Consider the following 21,883-nt stretch of genomic DNA (forward strand, 5'->3'; position numbering starts at 1 on the left):
TAGACTTCATTACATTACATTTCTATATCATACTTTTACATGACTATACTCAACATAACATAACAATATTTATCATGTCCACACTAGTTATTACATGACCATGACTTCATTACTCTTGCTGACCTCCTGGTCTACCCTGTACCTGCAAACCTGGGGGTTAAGGGAGAGGGGTGAGCTACTAGAGCCCAGTGAGCAGAATAATAAAACATTTATATTACAAGTTCATGCTTCCATGGAATGCATCACAACACAACTAATCATATCAATGATGAACTTGTCACCACTTAGCCCTCTACATATTCCAATCATGCCAGGGGCGTAGTGCAAGCCACACCTAGTCTTTCTCTTATACATAACATATCATACATAACCAATCGTGCCGGGGGCGTAGTGCAGGCCACACCTGGACTTCCATATCATATCATCATGTCATAACATATGAGGGCTAATGGATCATTCAACATTAATCCACATCAACAACATATTATGCAATGCAACATATTCGTGAATTCTAATGCAAGCACCCTAATATATCTCATGGCATTCATGATGCGTGAATCATGCTAAAACTTTCATTTAAATTTCTCAATTTAAAACATTAAGTTTAGTTCCACTCACCTCTGGCTGAAGCTCTACTGACTCTGAAGCAGTTATCTCACTGCTGAGGTCCTCGGTTCCTCGGGTCCGAACCTACACAGCTGGATTCAAATGAGGGACCAAACATACATACACATGACTCTAAAATACTCCCCAAAAACCCCCTAAAACACCTTAAAACATCCATGGAAAACATGCAAAGGAGGGCTGAACAGGGAACTTTCGGCTGCAGGTTCGGCGGCCGAAAGGCCTTCCAGAGCCGAAAGTCATGCACCTTCGGCGGCACTTTTGGCGGCCGAAGGTTCCCTCCAGAGACGAAACTCATGCATGTTCGGTGGCACCTTCGGCGGTCGAAAGTCCCTTCCAGAGCCGAAAGTCATCTTTTGGGGGCAGGGTTCGGCAGCCGATTCATGCTACCACAGGCAGGTTCGGCGGCCGAAAGAACCGTCGACTGCCGAACCTGGTTTCTCCCAAAAGGGCAGAAACTCAACTCAACATGCATAAACGCCTCCCAACACATTCAATCATGCATTTTCCTATTCTACAACATGCATACTCAAGCATACAAGCTCCTAGGGGCTTCAAACTATCCTAAACCCCATCTACAATACATCAAACAACCCACATTGTTCATAAACATACATAAGCCCATAAACATAACAATAACCTATCATGAATTTCTACCCCATAGATCTTCATAAAACTAGTTTAAAACATGCAAGAAAGGTTGGATATAAGCTTACCTCTTGAAGATCGAGAGGAAAGATGATCCTAGCTTGGAGGTAGGGAGAAATCCACTCTTTGGTCTCCAAGCTTCCAAACTTGCTCTTTTTGCTCAAATCTCTTCAAATCAACATAAAGCTTGTTAAAACGTGATAGATCGGAGGAAAAACATCAAAAAGAAACCAAAGGAGAGCATGAACTCACCGTGGCCAAAAATGGGGAGAAAACTCGCTCGTTTCGGCCATGGAGCTCTTATATAGGGCTGGTAGACCACCTTTCGGCAGCCGAACGTGCCCCCACATCTCATGCAAGTTCGGCGGCTGAACATGAGGTTCGGCGGCCGAACCTTTGAGACTTGCGGAAGTCTAACTTGCCCCTCTAAACCATCCCATGTTCGGCGGCAAAACTTGAGGTTCGGCGGCCGAACCTGGAAATGCCTCCTTGGTCACCTTTCATTCAAAACTCAATTTCATTTTTACTTAAAAACATAAAATACATTAAAATATTTTATAAAAACATGGTTTTACCCTTCTAGAGGTCTCCGACATCCGAGATCCCACCGGACGGTAGGGATTCCGATACCGGAGTCTAGCCGGGTATTACATTATTCCCCCCTTAAGAACATTCGTCCCCGAATGTTCACCAAACAAACATAAGCATACACATAGGAACACATAACACTTACCTTAGAAGAGATGAGGATATTGCTGGAGCATGGACTCCCGTGTCTCCCAGGTACACTCTTCGATGTTGTGGTGATTCCAAAGGACTTTCACCATCGGGATTTCCTTGTTCCTTAGCTTTCTGATCTGGGTGTCTAGGATCCGTACTGGCTGCTCAACATAGGTGAGATCCTCTTGGATCTCCATATCAGGCTCACTAAGAACCTTGCCCGGATCTGACACGAACTTTCTCAACATGGAAACATGGAAAACCGGATGGATTCTCTCCATTGAAGCAGGCAAGTCCAGCTTGTACGATACATTCCCAATCTTTTGCAAGACTTCGAAGGGTCCAATGTACCGTGGAGCTAGCTTACCTTTCTTCCCGAACCGAATCACCCCTTTCATTAGAGACACCTTGAGCAATACCAAATCCCCCTCCTGAAACTCTACTTGCCTTCTGCGGATGTCTGCATAACTCTTTTGCCTGCTTGCCGCAGTCTTGATCCTTTCTCTGATTATGGGCACCACTATGCTGGTGATCTCTACTAGCTCAGGCCCTGCCAAGGCCTTTTCTCCTACTTCTTCCCAGCAAACAGGTGATCTGCACTTCCTTCCATATAAAGCTTCATATGGGGCCATCCCTATGCTGGCATGATGGCTGTTATTGTAGGCAAACTCCACTAAAGGTAGATGCTGCCTCCAAGAACCGCCAAAATCCAACACACACATTCTGAGCATATCCTCTATTGTCTGGATGGTCCTCTCTGATTGTCCGTCCGTCTGTGGATGGAAAACAGTGCTAAAATCCAACCTGGTACCCATAGCGTTCTGCAGACTCCGTCAAAACCTGGAGGTGAACTGGGGCCCTCTATCAGACACTAACGAAACAGGAACCCCATGCAACCTGACAACCTCATCAACATACACCTGCGCTAACTTGTCCACAGAATAGCCACTCCTGACAGGGATGAAGTGAGCAGATTTGGTGAGTCTGTCCACAATCACCCATATGGAGTCCAATCTGTTGGACGTTGCCGGTAACCCCACCACGAAGTCCATAGCTATATTCTCCCATTTCCACTCTGGAATAGGTAGTGGGTTAAGCATTCCAGCCGGCTTCTGATGTTCCAGCTTCACCCTCTGACATATTTCGCAGGCTGACACAAACTGTGCCACTTCTCTTTTCATAGCTGGCCACCAATACACTCTCTTGAGATCTTGATACATCTTGGTGGCTCCGGGGTGAACACTGTATCTGGCATTATGAGCCTCTCTCATAATGTCTCCCTTTAGCCCTATGTCATCTGGTACACACAATCTGTTTCCATAGCGGAGGATCCCCTTGCTGTCGAATCTGAACTCACTATCTTTGCCTGACTGAACAGTCCTGGCAATCTTTACTAACTCTGGGTCCTCATACTGTTTCTGAGCCACCTGCTCTAGAAACACGGGTGCCACTCTCATCTGGGCAACTAAAGCACCTGTACCATACAACTCCAACTGCAGTCCTTCATTCAAGAGTTCGAAGAACTCCCTTACTACTGGCCTCCTCTCTGCTGAAATATGGGACAAACTGCCAAGTGATTTCCGGCTTAAGGCGTCTGCCACAACATTCGCCTTACCCGGATGGTACTGGGTTTTGCAATCATAGTCACTGAGCAGTTCTACCCATCTTCTCTGCCTCAAATTCAAATCTCTCTAACTCAGGATGTACTGTAGGCTTTTATGATCTGTGAAGATCTCACATTTAACCCCATAAAGGTAGTGCCTCCACATCTTGAGTGCAAAGATCATTGCTGCCATCTCTAGGTCATGTGTAGGGTAATTCAACTCGTGCTTCTTTAGCTGCCTAGAAGCATAAGCAATCACCCTTTCATTCTGCATCAGCACACAACCCAGTCCCACACGGGATGCATCACAATAGACTGAAAAGTCTTCATTACTCAATGGCAGAGCTAACACTGGTGCTGAAGTCAACCTCTTCTTAAGCTCCTCAAAGCTTTCTTCACACTGGTCGGTCCACACAAACCTCTGGTTCTTCTTAGTTAATCTGGTCATGGGAGCTGCAATCTTAGAGAAGTCCTGAACGAACCTCATGTAGTAACCTGCTAGATCCAAGAAGCTCTTGATCTCAGTTACTGTGGTGGGTCTAGGCTAGTTAGCTACAGCTTCCACTTTCTTGGGGTCTACCTCGATTCCATTTTCTGACACCACATGCCCCAAGAAAGAGATGCTCCTCAGCCAGAATTCACACTTGGAGAACTTGGCATACAAGCCATGTTCTCTCAAGGTCTGCAAAACCAACCTCAGATGATGGGCATGCTCCTCTGCATTCCTAGAATACACTAAGATATCATCTATGAAGACAATAACAAAGTGATCCAAGTATTGGCTAAACACTCTGTTCATGAGATCCATGAATGCTGCAGGGGCATTGGTTAACCCGAACGGCATCACAAGGAACTCATAATGCCCATATCTGGTCCTGAAGGCTGTCTTCGGCACATCCTCTTCTCTTATCCTTAGCTGATGGTACCCCGATCTCAGATCTATTTTGTAGAAACAACTTGCTCTAGCTAGCTGGTCAAATAGATCGTCGATCCTTGGCAACGGGTACTTATTCTTGGTAGTGACTTTGTTCAACTGCCTGTAGTCGATACAAAGTCTGAGAGATCCATCCTTCTTTTTCACAAATAGCACTGGAGCACCCTAAGGTAAGGTACTCGGTCGGATGAATCCTCTATCTACCAGCTCTTGCAACTGTTCTTTTAACTCTTTCAATTCTGCTGGTGCCATCCTATAGGGAGGGATAGAGATCGGTCTGGTTCCAGGCATCAATTCAATTTTGAACTCTATCTCCCTAGCAGGTGGTAAACCTGGCAGCTCGTCTGGGAACACATCTAAGAACTCACTGACTATGGGCACTGAGGCGGGGTCTCTAACATGACTATCCAGCTCTCTCACATGAGCTAGAAAACCCTGACAACCCCTCCTAAGCAGCCTACAAGCCTGAAGGGCTGATATCAAACCTCTAGGTGTACTCCCCCTGTCTCCTCTGACATATCCCCTTGCACTGTTCCCCTCACTGATCTGCTTCTACCCAGATCCAAAGACCTTCTAGGGTCTCTTACTGCTCTTTCTCTGCTGGATCTACTAGACATTGCCCTAGGCAATGCAGGAGGACGGGCATCAGTGCCCTCGTCCTGGGGTGGTACTCCAGTCAATCGTGCAGATCGACGAGTTCCACTCATCCTGTTTACAGAAAAACAGCACACATCACATAAACATGAGCATCAAATGGTTCATGTGCAAACACATGAACCCGCATCACATACATCACATACATAGCACATCATTAATGCACATGCATAAAATCATGGCATTTCACATCATCATTCAAGACAGGACTCTTTATCCTATCCTAGTGGACATGATCTTCCTATTGTGCTTGACCTTCTATAACCTCTATGAGCCCGACACTCTAAGTCCGACCATATGAACCTAGGGCTCTGATACCAATCTGTAACGACCTGAAATTCGGACCGCCACCGGCGCTAGGATCCAGGTCGGCTTAAGGCTGCCGGGACCCGTAGCAAGCCAACATTCATCCTGTTTACCTGTTTAATCCCATACATGATCCACAACATACACAATTATTTTCAACTATTCTTTACATTCATTCATTCTTTCATTCACCAAACTCAACCTGTGCATGCACTATACATAAACATAGTCATAAACATTAACTCCTCTTTGGAGTCTCATCAATGCCCCCAATGGGGTGACATCACATATATTGAGTTTGGTTACATAAACATCATTAAAATCATGTACTCAAAGGGATTAACAACATACTAGGGTCAAGCACAACTATAAACCTCAATAGACTTCATTACATTACATTTCTATATCATACTTTTACATGATTGTACTCAACATAACATAACAACATTTATCATGTCCACACTAGCTATTACATGACCATGACTTCATTACTCTTGCTGACCTCCTGGTCTATCCTGTACCTGCAAACCTGGGGGTTAAGGGAGAGGGGTGAGCTACTAGAGCCCAGTGAGCAGAATAATAAAACATTTATATTACAAGTTCATGCTTCCATGGAATGCATCACAACACAACTAATCATATCAAGGATGAACTTGTCACCACTTAGCCCTCTACATATTCCAATCATGCCAGGGGCGTAGTGTAGGCCACACCCGGTCTTTCTCTTACATAATGCCAGGGGCGTAGTGCAGGCCACACCTGGACTTCCATATCATATTATCATGTCATAACATATGAGGGCTAATGGATCATTCAACATTCATCCACATCAACAACATATTATGCAATGCAACATATTCGTGAATTCTAATGCAAGCACCCTAATATATCTCATGGCATTCATGATGCGTGAATCATGCTAAAACTTTCATTTAAATTTCTCAATTTAAAACATTAAGTTTAGTTCCACTCAACTCTGGCTGAAGCTCTACTGACTCTGAAGCAGTTATCTCACTGCTGAGGTCCTCGGTTCCTCGGGTCCGAACCTACACAGGTGGACGCAAATGAGGGACCAAACATACATACACATGACTCTAAAATACTCCCTAAAAGCCCCCTAAAATACCTTAAAACATCCATGGAAAACATGCAAATGAGGGCTGAACAGGGCACTTTCAGCGGCAGGTTCGGCGGCCGAAAGGCCCTCTAGAGCCGAAAGTCATGCACCTTCGGCGGCACTTTCGGCGGCCGAAGGTTCCCTCCAGAGACGAAACTCATGCATGTTCGGCGGCACCTTGGGCGGCCGAAAGTCCCTTCCAGAGCCGAAATTCATCTTTCGGGGGCAAGGTTCGGCAGCCGATTCATGCTACCACAGGCAGGTTCGGCGGCCGAAAGAACCTTCGGTTGCTGAACCTGGTTTCTCCCAAAAGGGCAGAAACTCAGCTCAACATGCATAAACGCCTCCCAACACATTCAATCATGCATTTTCCTATTCTACAACATGCATACTCAAGCATACAAGCTCCTAGGGGCTTCAAACTATCCTAAACCCCATCTACAACACATCAAACAACCCACATTGTTCATAAACATACATAAGCCCATAAACATAACAATAACCTATCATGCATTTCTACCCCATAGATCTTCATAAAACTAGTTTAAAACATGCAAGAAAGGTTGGATCTAAGCTTACCTCTTGAAGATCGAGAGGAAAGACGATCCTAGCTTGGAGGTAGGGAGAAATCCACTCTTTGGTCTCCAAGCTTCCAAACTTGCTCTTTTTGCTCAAATCTCTTCAAATCAACATAAAGCTTGTTAAAACGTGAGAGATTGGAGGAAAAACATAAAAAATGAACCAAAGGAGAGCATGAACTCACCGTGGCCGAAAATGGGGAGAAAACTCGCCCGTTTCGGCCATGGAGCTCTTATATAGGGCTGGCAGACCACCTTTCGGAAGCCGAACGTGCCCCCACATCTCATGCAAGCTTGACGGCCGAACATGAGGTTCGGCGGCCAAACCTTTGAAACTTGCGGAAGCCTAACTTGCCCCCCTAAACCATCCCACGTTCGGCGGCCGAACCTGGAAATGCCTCCTTGGTCACCTTTCATTCAAAACTCAATTTCCTTTTTACTTAAAAACATAAAATACATTAAAATATTTTATAAAAACATGGTTTTACCCTTCTAGAGGTCTCCGACATCCGAGATCCCACCGGACGGTAGGGATTCCGACACCGGAGTCTAGCCGGGTATTACACCTTTATCAACAAAATTTGAATTAAGCCCATCCTTTGGTAACAACTCCCCTTCCTTCACATCTTTATCCATCCCAGAGCTCAACATCTATCCATGTAAAAAATCACGCTCCGACCTCAGCCACTTCTCTCCGATCTGTGTATTCCGGAGGAGTTGAGCTATCAGATGAGGACCATATGCATACAGCTCCCTTGGAATTGGTGGAAGATCAAACAACTTACTACAATACCTATCAGAGTGTCCTATAATTCCAAGAAGTAACAAAACATTGAAATTTTTTCATACTTAAAATCAATCCAAATCCATTCAGCTTTTAGTTTCTTGATTTGTATTTTTCTCCTTATAGGTTTTGGTATATCCATCCTCACCCATATTCTCATATACTCCTTCCATATGACTGAATAGTTCTTCAGATCCGATTCTAGGTACTCTCCAATGTAGTCACCCAAGTCACGACCAACTCTCTTTGAGAAAAAACTGCTTGTTTAGTTAAACTGGATGATTAGAGAACATCCAAGGATCATATTTGATAACTCTATCTAGATCCAATTGATGAAAAAACTGAATCAAATATGAATTGTTATCCAGCTTGATCTTTAACAATCATCCCCTTAACAGGTCACCAAACACTCATCATTTGTAACGACCCGAAAATCGGACCGCTACCGGCGCTAGGATCCAGGTCGGCTTAAGGCTGCCGGGACCCGTAGCAAGCCTGACATGAAACCTGTAAACCTGTATAATCCCATACATGATCAACAACATGCATAAAAATTAAAACTTTTCTTTCCATGTACATCAACCAAACTCAACCTGTGCATGCACTGTACATAACATAAACATAATCATGACCCCTCTGTGGGATCTCATCAATGCCCAATGGGCGATACATCATACGTTGAGTTGGTTTGCATACTCATCATAAAATACATAAGATCATGTATTAAAAGGGATATCTTATACATATAGTCAAGCACAACCTCTAATCCTCAAAGTCATTACATGACTAAAACTGTACTTTTACTTAACATTAATACATTTATCATGTCCACACTATCTATTACATACACAAGACTTCCATACTCTTATGGATCTCCTGATCTACCCTGTACCTGCAATCCTGGGGAAAATGGGAGAGGGGTGAGCTACTAGAGCCCAGTGAGCAGAATAATAAAAACATTTAAATCATATGGATCATGGAATGCATCACATCACAGCTAATCACAACAAGGATGAACTTGTCACCAAAAGCCCTCTACATAGTCCAACTGTGCCAGAATGTAGAATAGGTCCTGGTCTTTCCCTTACATAGCATATCATAACAGTGTCCAACTGTGCCAGAATGTAGAATGGGTCCTGGTCTTTCTCTTACATAGTGCCAGCGAACGTAGAATGGGTCCCACTGGTCTTACTTTCCGTACCGTACATATCACATCGTCATAACATAGATCGAGGGTTTTGGATCATCCAACATTCATCCACATCAACATTAAAATGTGCAATGCAACATATTCGTGAATTCTAATGCAAACAACCTAATACATCTCATGGCAATCATGATGCGTGAATCATGCTAAAAAGTTCATTATTTACTTTAAAACATAATAAGTTATCCCACTCACCTCTGGGTAGCTCTGACCAGACACTGGAGCAGCTGACTCACTGCTGGGGTCCCCGGTTCCTCGGGTCCGAACCTACACAGGTGGACTCAAATGAGGGACCAAACAAACATGAACATAACTCTAAACTACTCCCCAAAAAACCCCTAAAACATCATGAAACAAGCATAGAAAAACATGCAAGAGAGGGCTGGACAGGGCACTTTCGGCGGCAGGTTCGGCGGCCGAAAGTCCCTCCAGAGCCGAAAGTCAGGCAGGTTCGGCGGCACCTTCGGCGGCCGAAACTCCCAGACAGAGGCGAAACTCATGCATGTTCGGCGGCACTTTCGGCGGCCGAAACTGCCAGACAGAGGTGAAAGTCCTCTTTCAGGGGCAAGCTTCGGCAGCCGAATGCTGCCTCCACAAGAGGGTTCAGCGGCCGAAAGTTCCTTCGGCTGCCGAACCTGGTTTCTCCCAGAATGGCAGAAACTCAGCTCTTCAATGCACATTGCCTCCAAAACTAACCAATCATGCATAAACCTATTCTACAACATTCCCAATCATGCACAAACAAGCATACAAGTTCCTAGGGGCATCAAACCAACAAAAATCTCAACTACAACACAACAAACAACTCACATTGTTCAAAAACACACATAAAACCCATAAACCTAACTATGAGCTAAACATGCATTCTACCCCATAGATCTACTTAAAGCTTGCTTAAAACATGCAATGAGCTTAAGATCGGCTCTTACCTCATGGAGATCGAGAGAGAGAGACGACCCAAACTTGGAGATGGAAGGGGTTGAGTTCCCTTGAACTCCAAAGCTCCAAAACTTCGCTCAAAGCTTGAAAATCTTCAAAACAGGGTAAAAACTCATGAAAATCGAGTAGGATTGGAAGGAAAGAACTCAAGATCGGTGAGGGACGGCGGAGAGCTCACCTTGGCCGGAAATGGGGAAAAAGCTCGCCCGTTTTCGGCTAAGGGACCCTTTTATAGTGGCTGGCCAGGCCACGTTCGGGGGCCGAACGTGCCTCCGCATGCATGCCATGTTCGGCGGCCGAACTTAAGGTTCGGCGGCCGAACCTGGACTTTCCTCACTTATGCTTTCGGGGGCCTAAAGGCGCTCCCGAAGGCATGCATGTTCGGCGGCCGAACTTGAGGTTCGGCGGCCGAACCTGAGTTTTCCTCTAAGGTTGTTTTTATGCAAAAACTCATTTCCATTTTACTTAAAACCATGAAATACCTTAAAACATTTTATGAAAACATGTTTCTACCCTACTAGAGGCTTCCGACATCCGAGATTCCACCGGACGGTAGGAATTCCGATACCGGAGTCTAGCCGGGTATTACATCATTGTTTGCTTATATGCCATGAAATTGATAAAGCGATCAGTAAGCAAACAACTAATCACTCAGAACTGCCACTTCACCTCATCCTTCTATTGCTCCTTGATATCCTCCTCAACATACTCAACCTGCTTAGACTCCTCCTCTACATTCAGATGCGCTAAAAGTCTTTGATTAATTGAGTAGTTTCATTGTCAACCTCATAATCTAAACAATGAAAACGAAATGAAAAAAGACAAAAGAAAATAAAGAATAGAATAAAACTTGCTATCTAAACAAGAAGAAAAGCATACTCTCGATGAGGAGAGAAAAATTAATGTTGAACTAACTTAATTAGACTTAAAGATTCTATTACGAGAACTAAGTTAATTAGAAGAATTTAAAATTATTATAAATAACTTAATGTTATAAATGGATCAATTTGTTCATGACACCATAAAGATAGGAGTTTAATTAGTATCATTGACACAATTAATTTTATATTATTTGTAATAACCTATCAATTTAGTTATTTTTAAAAAATCCTGTTATATATTTAAGTATAACAGTTTCGTGTAAAATAATAATTAAATAAGACGATAATTTGTAAATATTTCATTCTCAAATTTTAAACTTCATTATTTGTTTTAATAATTTTAATTGAGTTAAATATATTTATAATTATACGTAAATGTTGACATGATTAGTTTATGACCAAAAAAACAAATTGTTAGCTCTAGCATAGACAAGACAATGGAATCCAAATTGCATATGTATTGTGAGAAAGTGAAGCAAAATTGAATAGGCAATGAGTTGGCATCAACTAAAAATGGAAAAAGAAGGAAAGAGCCTGCCATTTTGGAATTGAGTATAGCCCCATCTTCAATAGAGTAGAGATTGACTACTGCCATTTAGAAGCTACGTTTCCCCATCTAAGCCCACCATAGGTTGACATTGCTTGCTTCTTCTCTTCCTTATCATGCTCTCTATGATAAGCATATGTAATATATATTGTCTCTCTGTCTTCTGATGAATGAACTTTCAGCATTACCTTCTGTTTTTTATTTTTAAATAGAAATCAAGGATTGGAGACTTTTTAAATTTACTCAGATACACTTACCACCAAATTAAATATGTGAATGCAATTAAAAAATATTATCTTTAATATTTAGTTCGAACTCTCAGTATAAATCATTTTTAAAATTTAAAATGGTGAATTTTATTCTTTTTAATGAGTATTTTTGGGTGAATTTAAATCAGTTAAACCAATAAATTTCGAATACTAATCCTCCATTTGAAATCAATAATTTTGTAAAGATTCAATTTACTATTAATTTTTTGAAATTTAATTTAATATTTTAGTTATAACCATAATAAATTGAAAATATTTAAATGTATTATCTTAAATTTTTTAATATAAATATAAATTAACACAAATTTTTATTTTTTTTAATTCTACAGGGAATGCTAATTAATTAGCAACCTCTTTAACTAACAAGTTAGATAGATATCTTTATGCAAGGAAGATCACGCATTGGGACCAGAAAGCATATAGTCAAAACAATTTCATAGAAAAAATCATTTTGCCAAGTTGGTATACTTCTAATAGACGTACATTCTAATGAGTCTTATAGCTAGCTTTAATTATAAATTCAAAGATTTTCAATAGAGACCAATCTTGATTTAAAGATATACATAATGAAGATGTTAGAGCAGGTGCTTCCTTCATAAATCACGTAGCAATGACTGCATGGCATGATTGTGTCTCAAATCAAAGGTGACTAATAAAATTTATAATACTTAGGTTTACCGCATGTGTTGCTTTAAAATATAGCATATAGCAATTGCTTTTCTTGAAAAACTCCTTGTTGGTGACACTTTTCTTTGTTACTGATGTGTTGTTCCTACTGAATTAAAACTCATTTTTTCGCTTAAATTCTTTTTCAACTCGAGAGTTTACCGTTCAGGATAAAACTTCAGAGATTCGTGGCTTAATTCATAAGTACTGAGCTATTAAAAAAAACTAATTCAGAGATTCGTGGCTTAATTCATAATTAAATAAGTTGAATTATTTACTTAATATTTCAATTTTATAATTCAATAAAAATTTAATTTAATAAATTTTAAAATTATATATTCAATTAAATAATCGTATAAAAATTTGAACAAATGAGAATTATTAATAAATTTATTTAAAATTTTAATTTACTAATTATTAATTTATAAATATTTTTATAAATAAATTTTAAATTAAAAAACTAAATATGTTATTCGATACTTAAAAATAATATTCGGTCAGCTCGGTTTAAAATTGAAGTTAACCGAATAAATTGAAAATTAAAATTTTGGTATTTATAAGAATCGAATCGAATCAATTTTGATTAAAAATCAAATCGAACTGAACCGATCTGATTCAATTCGATTCGATTTGAATTTTTAATAAATTTTTTACGTTTTACACCATTTTAAAATTCAATTGAAATGTTTTAATTTTAGTATCATCTAATCTCTCTATATTATTGAAAATAATATATTATTATCACTAATCGATTCAATTTAATTTTTTTAATTTTTTTCTGATCAAAATCGAATCGAATTAAAATAATTAAAATTTTTAAAATTAAAAACTAAACCGAATTGAATTTTTAAATTAATTTAATTTTATTAATTTTTTTAATTAAATACTAAGTACTTTTATCGGTAATGACTGAACATGCACATTTTATTTTTATTTTTATTTTTATTTTTATTTTTAATTTTAAGGTGTTTTCTTGCCACTTTATTTTTTTAGAAAAAAATAGTGAGATGTAATTTGATTATGTCTGACTAAAAAACTGACCTTTTTACTAAATAAGTTTTAATTTTTTAAAAATAAACCTTTTAGCCAAACCATAAATCATATATATAAATATTATTATTTAACAAAAATAGTTTTGATAATTATTTAATTTTCATTCTATATAAAGAATTCTACAAAGCTTGCCTCTAAACTTACTCATACCATCATGGCTACAGGAGAGCCAACGGCAACAAGACAAGACATCTGGCCGACAGGCATACCAGCAGAAAGGCCCTTATACAACCACAATATAACTACATCAGTGGGTAGAAGCATCACGAGGAATAGTTCATCCCAAGTTATTCTATTTTAAAAAAAATAAATTCCAATATTTTTTATAATTAAGTATTTAGATGAAAATTAGTAGAAAATTAAATATTATATTTTTTATAATTAAGTATTTAGAATTTCCCACTCATTATGGACTTGGGACGGGTCAATCTATCAACAGTAGCCACCTGCCTTTTCCATGCCTTTAGCGATTCAATCAACTGACCAACATTTTGAAGCTGCCGGGTTTTTTATTCCCTTTTGTTTTATTGCAATTCAGGCAGTTTATCATGGAAAATTCTTAATCACACCTGTTGTTTATATACAGCTAATAAATTATTATGTAAATTTATAGATCCATTTTTCTTATGATTTTAACTTGTATAATATTTATTATGATCGTTGAGTCTCTTATATTTAAGATAAGACTAGACTCTAATAAAAAAAACAGACTCAAAATCTACTAGATTTTTTTTAAAATGAATAAGCCCACATTGCACATTTTAGTCCAGTCAGAAAATGATAGATATCACATGCGGATCCTTTCAAAGAAAATTCAGCCTGATGTAAACTCCGATCATTTTGCAATCCTACCCACATGTATCGGAATAATTAAACGGCCGTTTGATATAGAAAGAGATTTTAACATATTCGCACATATAAATTTACGTGATAAAAATAAATGATATGTAATAAAGAGGCGGTTAAATATCTAAATATCACTAACGGATAAAAAAATATTCATAAAAAAAAATATTTTTCTCAACTGTAAACTTACATGACTAATTTAAATATCTATTACCTTTTGAATTTCAGAATTTTATTTATATATTAATTAACCCAGTAAAAAAGCCTTGCTCACTCATTCTGACATGGTTTTGATCATCCAACCACACTCTCACTCTCACTTTAAGAATAATGAAAAATTATAAAACTGTTAAATTTGTCATAATTAATAATTATAATAAAATTGATATATATATATATAACTATTACATAATAAAATTTCTCCGAAAGCTTCCTTGGTGAGACACAGTGGGAGACAGAGAGACCTATATCATTCCCTTTTCAGTTGTTATTGTGAGTCTCTCTAGTTGTGTGTGCAAGAGAAACCCACAAGCCTCTGCTTCTCTCACTCTCTCTCCTCAGGATTACATGCATGAAACAACTAAAAAAATTCCTCTTACATCACTTCTAGACATCTCATGTTCATTTACACTAATGGGTACAACTTGGTTTCTGATTTAAGTGCCAATTTTGCTGGGTTTACATCAGAAAGTGCCTCTCTCTCTCTCTCTCTCATGTCCGCAGCTCTCTCCCAATTTTTTCTACCCTTTTTGAAACGTGAAGGGTTCATCAGCAGCTTTATTGATTTGTAAATGGCTCTGATCACCAACTATACTACTGGGTATGTTCTTCCTTGATTAATTTTTAGCTCTTCTTTACATATATTTTTATTTTCCATGGATTTTGCATTAAATCCCATATTAATGGGGCTAATTCTGTTGGTATTTTGAAATAATTAGGGTGATTTGATAGACAGAAATCAACATGACTTCTTATTATTGTCTCCCACTCAAACTTCAAGCACAACTCAAGTTGTTTTTTGGTTTTCTCATATTATGCAGATTAGATTCTGCTTTACTTTACTAGAGGATAAAAATAAGACAAGTAAAACAGAAAACTTTACCAGTGACTTTTAATAAAGAAAATTTACATATCTTTTCTGAAAGAAAATTCCATTGGAATATGGACAAGAAGAAAATTATAGAAACTTATATCCATTTCAAAAGGGAATCTCATAGCATAAGTAGTATATTATAGAGGAATGAATCCAATTATATTCATGTTTTGGAAGCCATTGAATCTGTATTGCTTTGTTCTATGATTGTTTGATAAATAAGATGGTGGGAATCTTAGTGTCTTTGAGAAAGAAGTTCTGCTATTTTCCTTTTAAGAAGGAAATCCATTCAAGAGCTTCTCTTCTAATGCTAGCTAGATGCTATTATACATGCCACTAGTTTTAGCTTGACAGACCACTAAGTTAGATTTCAACCAATCAATGTTGATGAAGCCACCTGGACTAACATCACTTCCTCTCTGGACCACCAAAAATTATTGGGTATGGTTTATTTTCCCCCACTTTTTTTTTCCCTTTTAGGAGTGGAACAAGGCATGTTTTGTTTGTCAATTATGAATCTAACCAAATTTAATTGATTAATCTACCTATTTCTTGTGTTCTTTTCAAGAAATCAAGCAAAAATGCTCCATCTTCTCCTTGGCTTAGTATTAGACAGTCTAAACATGCCCAAGGGAAAGAATCAAGTAATTTAACTTAAATAAATATAAAGTTAGAAGTAATAAATATACACTACATTTGAGGATTAGGCAGTAGTGTTTTAGAAGCAAGTGTAAAATTATTGCTTTATTACTACTAAGGTTACAATTCGGCAACAATTTAAAATTATTTTGAAGAAAATTCAATTTTTTACTTTATATAATAATATATTTTAATAAATGGCTTTTTATAATTAATAAGGTTGTGATTTTAGTAGAGATTTTTATTCATTGCATAAAGATAAGCAAATCAATGGTTTATTCTACGGCCATAGCATAGCCAAATATAACGGTTTTTTAATCATTGTCCTTGACTTATAACTGCATTTTAAGTATATATGACAATAATTTACGAGTAGTGTGTTAGACCTATATTTGTAATAATGATATCAATTGTCTAATATGTAGAATAAAAATATTGAGTTCTCTATTTTTTCCTATTTTTTTAAATTTATGCTATATATAAAAATATTAGATATTTTACCCTTTACATCACAAGGTAGATGTTTTTTTTTTTTAATTTTTTTTATATAATTGTCTCCACTTGAATTCAAAGTCGAGAACTTACAGCTCTAGAAATGACTCCTATATGACTGAGCTAGCTCATCAATAGATATATGTTTTCATTAACCAAATATGAGTGATCTTTTTCTCTCTAAAAAATGTGACTCTAAATTCTTTATTTTTAAAATTTATCTGTATTTGTCTTGGAGTAATCAATGTCTTCTTCTTCTTTCTTAGATGTCAAGCATATCCATGTTATTCCATTCATGACCACCAAGCCATCTTTCAAAAGTCATACATACAGTTCCATTTCCTTATTACAAGAATGGTTACTTTTGTTTTCCTTATTATCTTCAATGCCATTGAACCAAAAAAGCAACCCAAATAGTTTTTAATAATTTATAAGTTTTTTTCCCATTTCTTGGGAAATTAGTTGATCTCTAGAAAACATACAATATCTGGCAATAAGCTCTCTGCTTAAGCCTCTTTGATATGATTTGGCCTTTAGCATTAAGTGGTAAAGACTGAAGGCTATACTGCTTGTTAGCTGTCTACACTTCCACAAGCAAACATGCCAAAAAAGCATTACAAAAGTGGCTACACAGAAAACTCCTTTATGTATCTGGCTTATTTGATTTGATTAGAACTATAAAGGTCAAGAATATTTTCAGTATATGAATGAAATCTTTTAGCTTTCATTTCCCACTCTTATTTACTAAGAACATGCTTGGGGTAGTCTAATTGAAAGTTAAAGCCCTGCCCTCATAATCATGAAGATAGTGGTAAATGCATATCTAATATCCTAGTAGGTAGACTATCAAAAGAATTCCACACATTAATTAACTTATACTGGTTAATTTATCTTCTTTTATTTAATTCAGTTCTTTTCTGGAAATTTTTCATAATAGATTAAATGGCTAAATATTCAATTTCACCCTTGTACTTTTCAAAGATGTTCAATTTAGTTCATTTATAATTGTCTTTTAACTTAGCCAAAAAATCAAATTTGAACTAAATTTCTTGTTTTCTTTAGTTAAAGCAAAAATCAAGAAGCTTAATTTCTTATGGATTAAATTGAGCTTAAATTAAAAATTTTAAGCAAATTTGGACAAAAAAGATGAAAATTGTTCAGATTAAACTTCCCCAATAAGTATAGAAGTGAAGTTGAAATCTCCATTACTTGAACAAAACCCTCCTTGCCAAAACTACTTGGCAACATGGCCATATAGTTTGTCTAAAGAAATATGATGTAGTTGGTGCTTTATGAGGCAGATGAAATTGGTAGCTTATTAATCGTTTTACATATGAAAAAAATGTACCTATATATTCAGTTTCTCATAACCATGTGTCAGAACTTTAGCAGACCAAGTACAAAAGTAAGCAAGCAGGTGAGAGAGAGAGATTACCCTCTCTTTGCACTTGCACAATAGCCCTTTAATAAATCTTAATATGAAACAACCAAAACTATGTGCATGGCTTGTAGCAGGGGTATCTGGGATCTCAACACAAAGAAACTTCTACTTCTACCTCTGAAGACTTTTCTGGGGTGTGTCCTTCACTGCTGCTCTCTCCCTGATCATCATCTTCTTTTGCAGATGAAACTAGCTACCATCTTCTGCAGCTAAAGGGATTGTAAAGGGAACAGAAAATCGTTGTGAAGATGATGATGATGATGAAACCTTTATTCGATGAATGAGGTAACAAACCTTCTCTGTGCTTTTGCACAGTATAAGGTGGCTTGGCAAGTTTCTGATGATCCTCTTCTTATACTTCTTTATTTCAGTTTCTTTTTTTTTCTTGATTAATTTTAATTTGTTTCTTCTTTCGATATTTGTGGATCAATAAAAGATTCCAATTTTTTTCCCTTTAAAAAAAAAAAGAAAGAGAGACAGATTTATCAGAGAAGTTTTGGGCCTCATATCTGTGTTTCTTCAGCTGTTCTTTCCTCCATTCTTGTATCTTTCCATCTTGGGTTTGGTCCTCCATAGAAAGAAAAATCTATAATTAATGAAATACCTTTTGTGCCTCTGCTACTTGCGCTAAACATTTTAATATAATACCTTCTATGGCAATATCTGCTAATCATGTATACCTTATATATTTTTTTAATTTATTTATTTTAATTTTAATTTAGAAATAATTTTGATCATTAGAATCTTTTCCTCACCAGTTGTTTCATCTTCAAATTTTCTTAGGAAACGCATTACCTGATTTCTTTCATGTAAAAGATCTGATAAGGGCATGTTCCACTGTCCTGAAGTGATAATTGCTCCTCAACTTCGGGAGTAAAGAAATAAAATCTGAAAAATGAAGTTTATGAAACTTGGAACGCAGCCGGATACCTTCTACACAGAAGAGGCTACCAGGTATGTATATCTATACATCACTGAAAAAATTGCATATGTATGAGCTGCATCTGTTCATGTTAATTCTGCAATGCAGGTCTGTGATATCTGATGAACCTAGCGACCTTGTTGTACAGATCAACAACGTTAGTTACCTTCTTCATAAGGTACGAGTCATTGATTCTGAATGATTCCTATTTAGCTTAATATTTGGTTATTAGTAAATTGTTTAAAGAAAGATAAATTTGATCCTTGTTGATTTGGCTGTTACTTAGTTGCAGTTTTCCCTTCTTCCAAAGTGTGGCCTTTTACAAAGACTATGTTCAGATTTTGATGAATCAAGCAATGAAACTATAGAGCTTCATGACATTCCTGGAGGAGAAGAAGCTTTTGAGCTGTGTGCCAAGTATTGCTATGGCATAACAATCAATCTGAGTGCACATAATTTTGTACCAGCTTTTTGTGCAGCTAAATTCCTTCGAATGACTGAAGCATTTGAGAAGGGAAATTTAGTACTGAAACTTGAGTCCTTTCTCCATTCGTGCATACTCGAAGGTTGGAAGGATTCCATTGTCACTTTACAGACTACATCCAAGTTAACTGAGTGGTCGGAGAACCTTGGAATCATCAGAAAATGCATTGATTCAATCGTCGAAAAAATCCTCATCGACCCTGCAAAGGTTGATTCTGTTACAGCTATAATGCACAGCTTAAAAGAAAGCAGTAATGTGTTTCATTAGTCACTAAAACTTTGCTGGAAAATAACTTTTCTTTGCAGGTTTCTTGGTCCTACACATATACTAGAACAGGGTACAAAAAGTCCCAGAAATCAATCCCCAAGGATTGGTGGACGGAGGACATATCTGACCTTGATATAGATCTCTTCCGGTGTATAATCACAGCCATCAGATCAACATATATACTGCCACCACAGCTTATAGGTGAAGCCTTACACGTATATGCCTGCCGTTGGTTACCAGACACTACAAGGATTATACCTTCTGAGAATTCAGTGTCCCAAGCTGAAGGTGTTACAGAAAAGAATAGAAGAATTCTTGAATCCATTGTGAGTATGATTCCAGCAGACAGAGGATCAGTTTCGGTTGGTTTCTTGCTAAGACTTCTTAGCATTGCAAACTACATAGGAGCATCCCCAGTTCTCAAGACAGAACTCATAAAGAAATGTAGTCTGCAAATAGAAGATGCGACACCTAGCGACTTAGTCTTTCCTTCACATTCATCTGCCTCTCAGCATTTTTATGATGTTGATCTGCTTGTGCTGGTAATAGAGAGTTTCTTGATTCTATGGAGAAGACAACCACCAGAATCTGTGGAAAACACACGGCTTGGAAGAGCAATCAGAAAGATTGGAAGGCTCATTGACACTTACCTCCAAGCAGTTGCAAGGGATAAGAACATGCCTGTAAGAAAAGTAGTATCACTTGCTGAAGCTTTGCCTGATATTTCCAGGAAAGATCATGATGACCTTTACAAGGCTATCAACATTTATCTGAAGGTAATATATTAAAAACCATATGAGATATGAGATATCAGATATGTGTTCTGAAAATCAGGTATTTTTCAAGCTTACTATTTCATTTAAAACAGGAGCATCCTGATCTAAGCAAGGAAGACAAGAAGCGTCTGTGCAGGAGTCTAGACTGTCAAAAGTTGTCTCCAGAAGTGCGAGCCCACGCTGTGAAGAACGAGCGGCTGCCACTCAGAACGGTTGTTCAGGTTCTCTACTTTGAACAAGAGAAAGGTTCCAGGGCAACTGATCCAAGAATGCTGACGCACGAGTTACTCTCCAGAGGGAAACAGATGCAAATAATCAGAGACGATCTCAACAAGCTGCGTTTAGGTGGAGATGAGCAATCTGTCAGAACAGTGGGAATGGGAAGAACTCCAATTTCTGAAAGCAGCGCAAGAGATTATCAAAAGAAGAAAGAGACAAGATAAAAGGGGAAAGATATTAGAGAAGAAGGAAGTTTTGGAAGCAAGTTGGATACAAAGAAAATGTTGCAAAGCAGAAGTAGATCAAATCAGACCATGGCCATGATAAAGATAGGGACAGCAGATAGCAACATGAACAGAAAATCATGTCTGTCCCTTATTTTGCACTGTTGTAATTCTGTTCTTTCTGTAAGAAATGTTTAATTTTTGAATCCATGTCTTAGCATGTAGAGTTTAGACCTATTAGCAGCTTCCAATTTTATGTATTTATTTATTTTTCATTTTGTTGTAGCAAGTTCATTTCATCATCTACTAAAAAGCATTTTTATGGTCAGTTGAAAGTGAAACATTTGTATACTACCTTACATGGTGGTAGCCCAGTCAACACGGGTTGTCCTCTCGGTCGGAGTCGCCCGGACTAAATCCCAGAACGAGATGAACTTAAAAACCTCGTTAAAACCAATTTTTAAGAAGTTCGGACGGCCATGAACTATTTTTTTTTTAAATGGATTGAAACTAAAAAAAATTAATTAAATTCATATCATGTAATCTTAAAAATTAATTAAGCTCATACTATTAACTAAAATTACAAAAATTTCATATTATATCAATTATAATGAATAAATGATATTCAGCAAATATGTTTAATTTTTTTTTTCTGTCAAGACAATTAATTATTTATTATATATCATATATTGACAGAAATTAATATAAAAAATAATAAAAAAATCATAATTTTAACAACTTTTACCATTTGAGAGTCTCAAATGAAAAAAATAAAAAATTTAATATGTAATTAAATTAAAATTTAAATAAAACCTATTAAAATTATTTAATTAATAAAATAAATTTATTAAAAAATATACAAAATAATAAAATATCAATTTAACATCATCTTCCTCTAAATAAACAGTAATGAAATCTTATTTTCATCTTCTCTATCTACCTTTTTATTG

At 37.3% G+C, this 21,883-nt stretch overlaps 1 protein-coding gene across 3 annotated transcripts; it reads left to right on the forward strand.

Moving 5' to 3' along the window:
• The first annotated feature begins 14,812 nt into the window (after positions 1 to 14,812).
• LOC110621967 (BTB/POZ domain-containing protein At5g47800) lies at positions 14,813 to 21,208 on the forward strand. Of its 3 annotated transcripts, none has more exons than XM_021766284.2 (7): positions 14,813 to 15,196; positions 18,225 to 18,326; positions 18,825 to 18,995; positions 19,072 to 19,141; positions 19,250 to 19,654; positions 19,753 to 20,490; positions 20,583 to 21,208. In XM_021766284.2, the coding sequence occupies exons 3-7, from the start codon at positions 18,937 to 18,939 to the stop codon at positions 20,931 to 20,933; spliced, it is 1,623 nt and encodes a 540-aa protein (XP_021621976.1). In that variant the 5' UTR covers positions 14,813 to 15,196; positions 18,225 to 18,326; positions 18,825 to 18,936; the 3' UTR covers positions 20,934 to 21,208. The 3 variants fall into 3 exon arrangements, with proteins under 3 accessions (XP_021621976.1, XP_043816345.1, XP_021621977.1); XM_021766285.2 differs by having other exon boundaries at positions 14,814 to 15,196; positions 19,256 to 19,654; XM_043960410.1 differs by lacking the exon at positions 18,225 to 18,326.
• The last annotated feature ends 675 nt before the right edge of the window (positions 21,209 to 21,883 follow it).

This window comes from Manihot esculenta, chromosome 9, assembly GCF_001659605.2.
Source record: "Manihot esculenta cultivar AM560-2 chromosome 9, M.esculenta_v8, whole genome shotgun sequence".
Taxonomy (NCBI): Eukaryota; Viridiplantae; Streptophyta; class Magnoliopsida; order Malpighiales; family Euphorbiaceae; genus Manihot; species Manihot esculenta.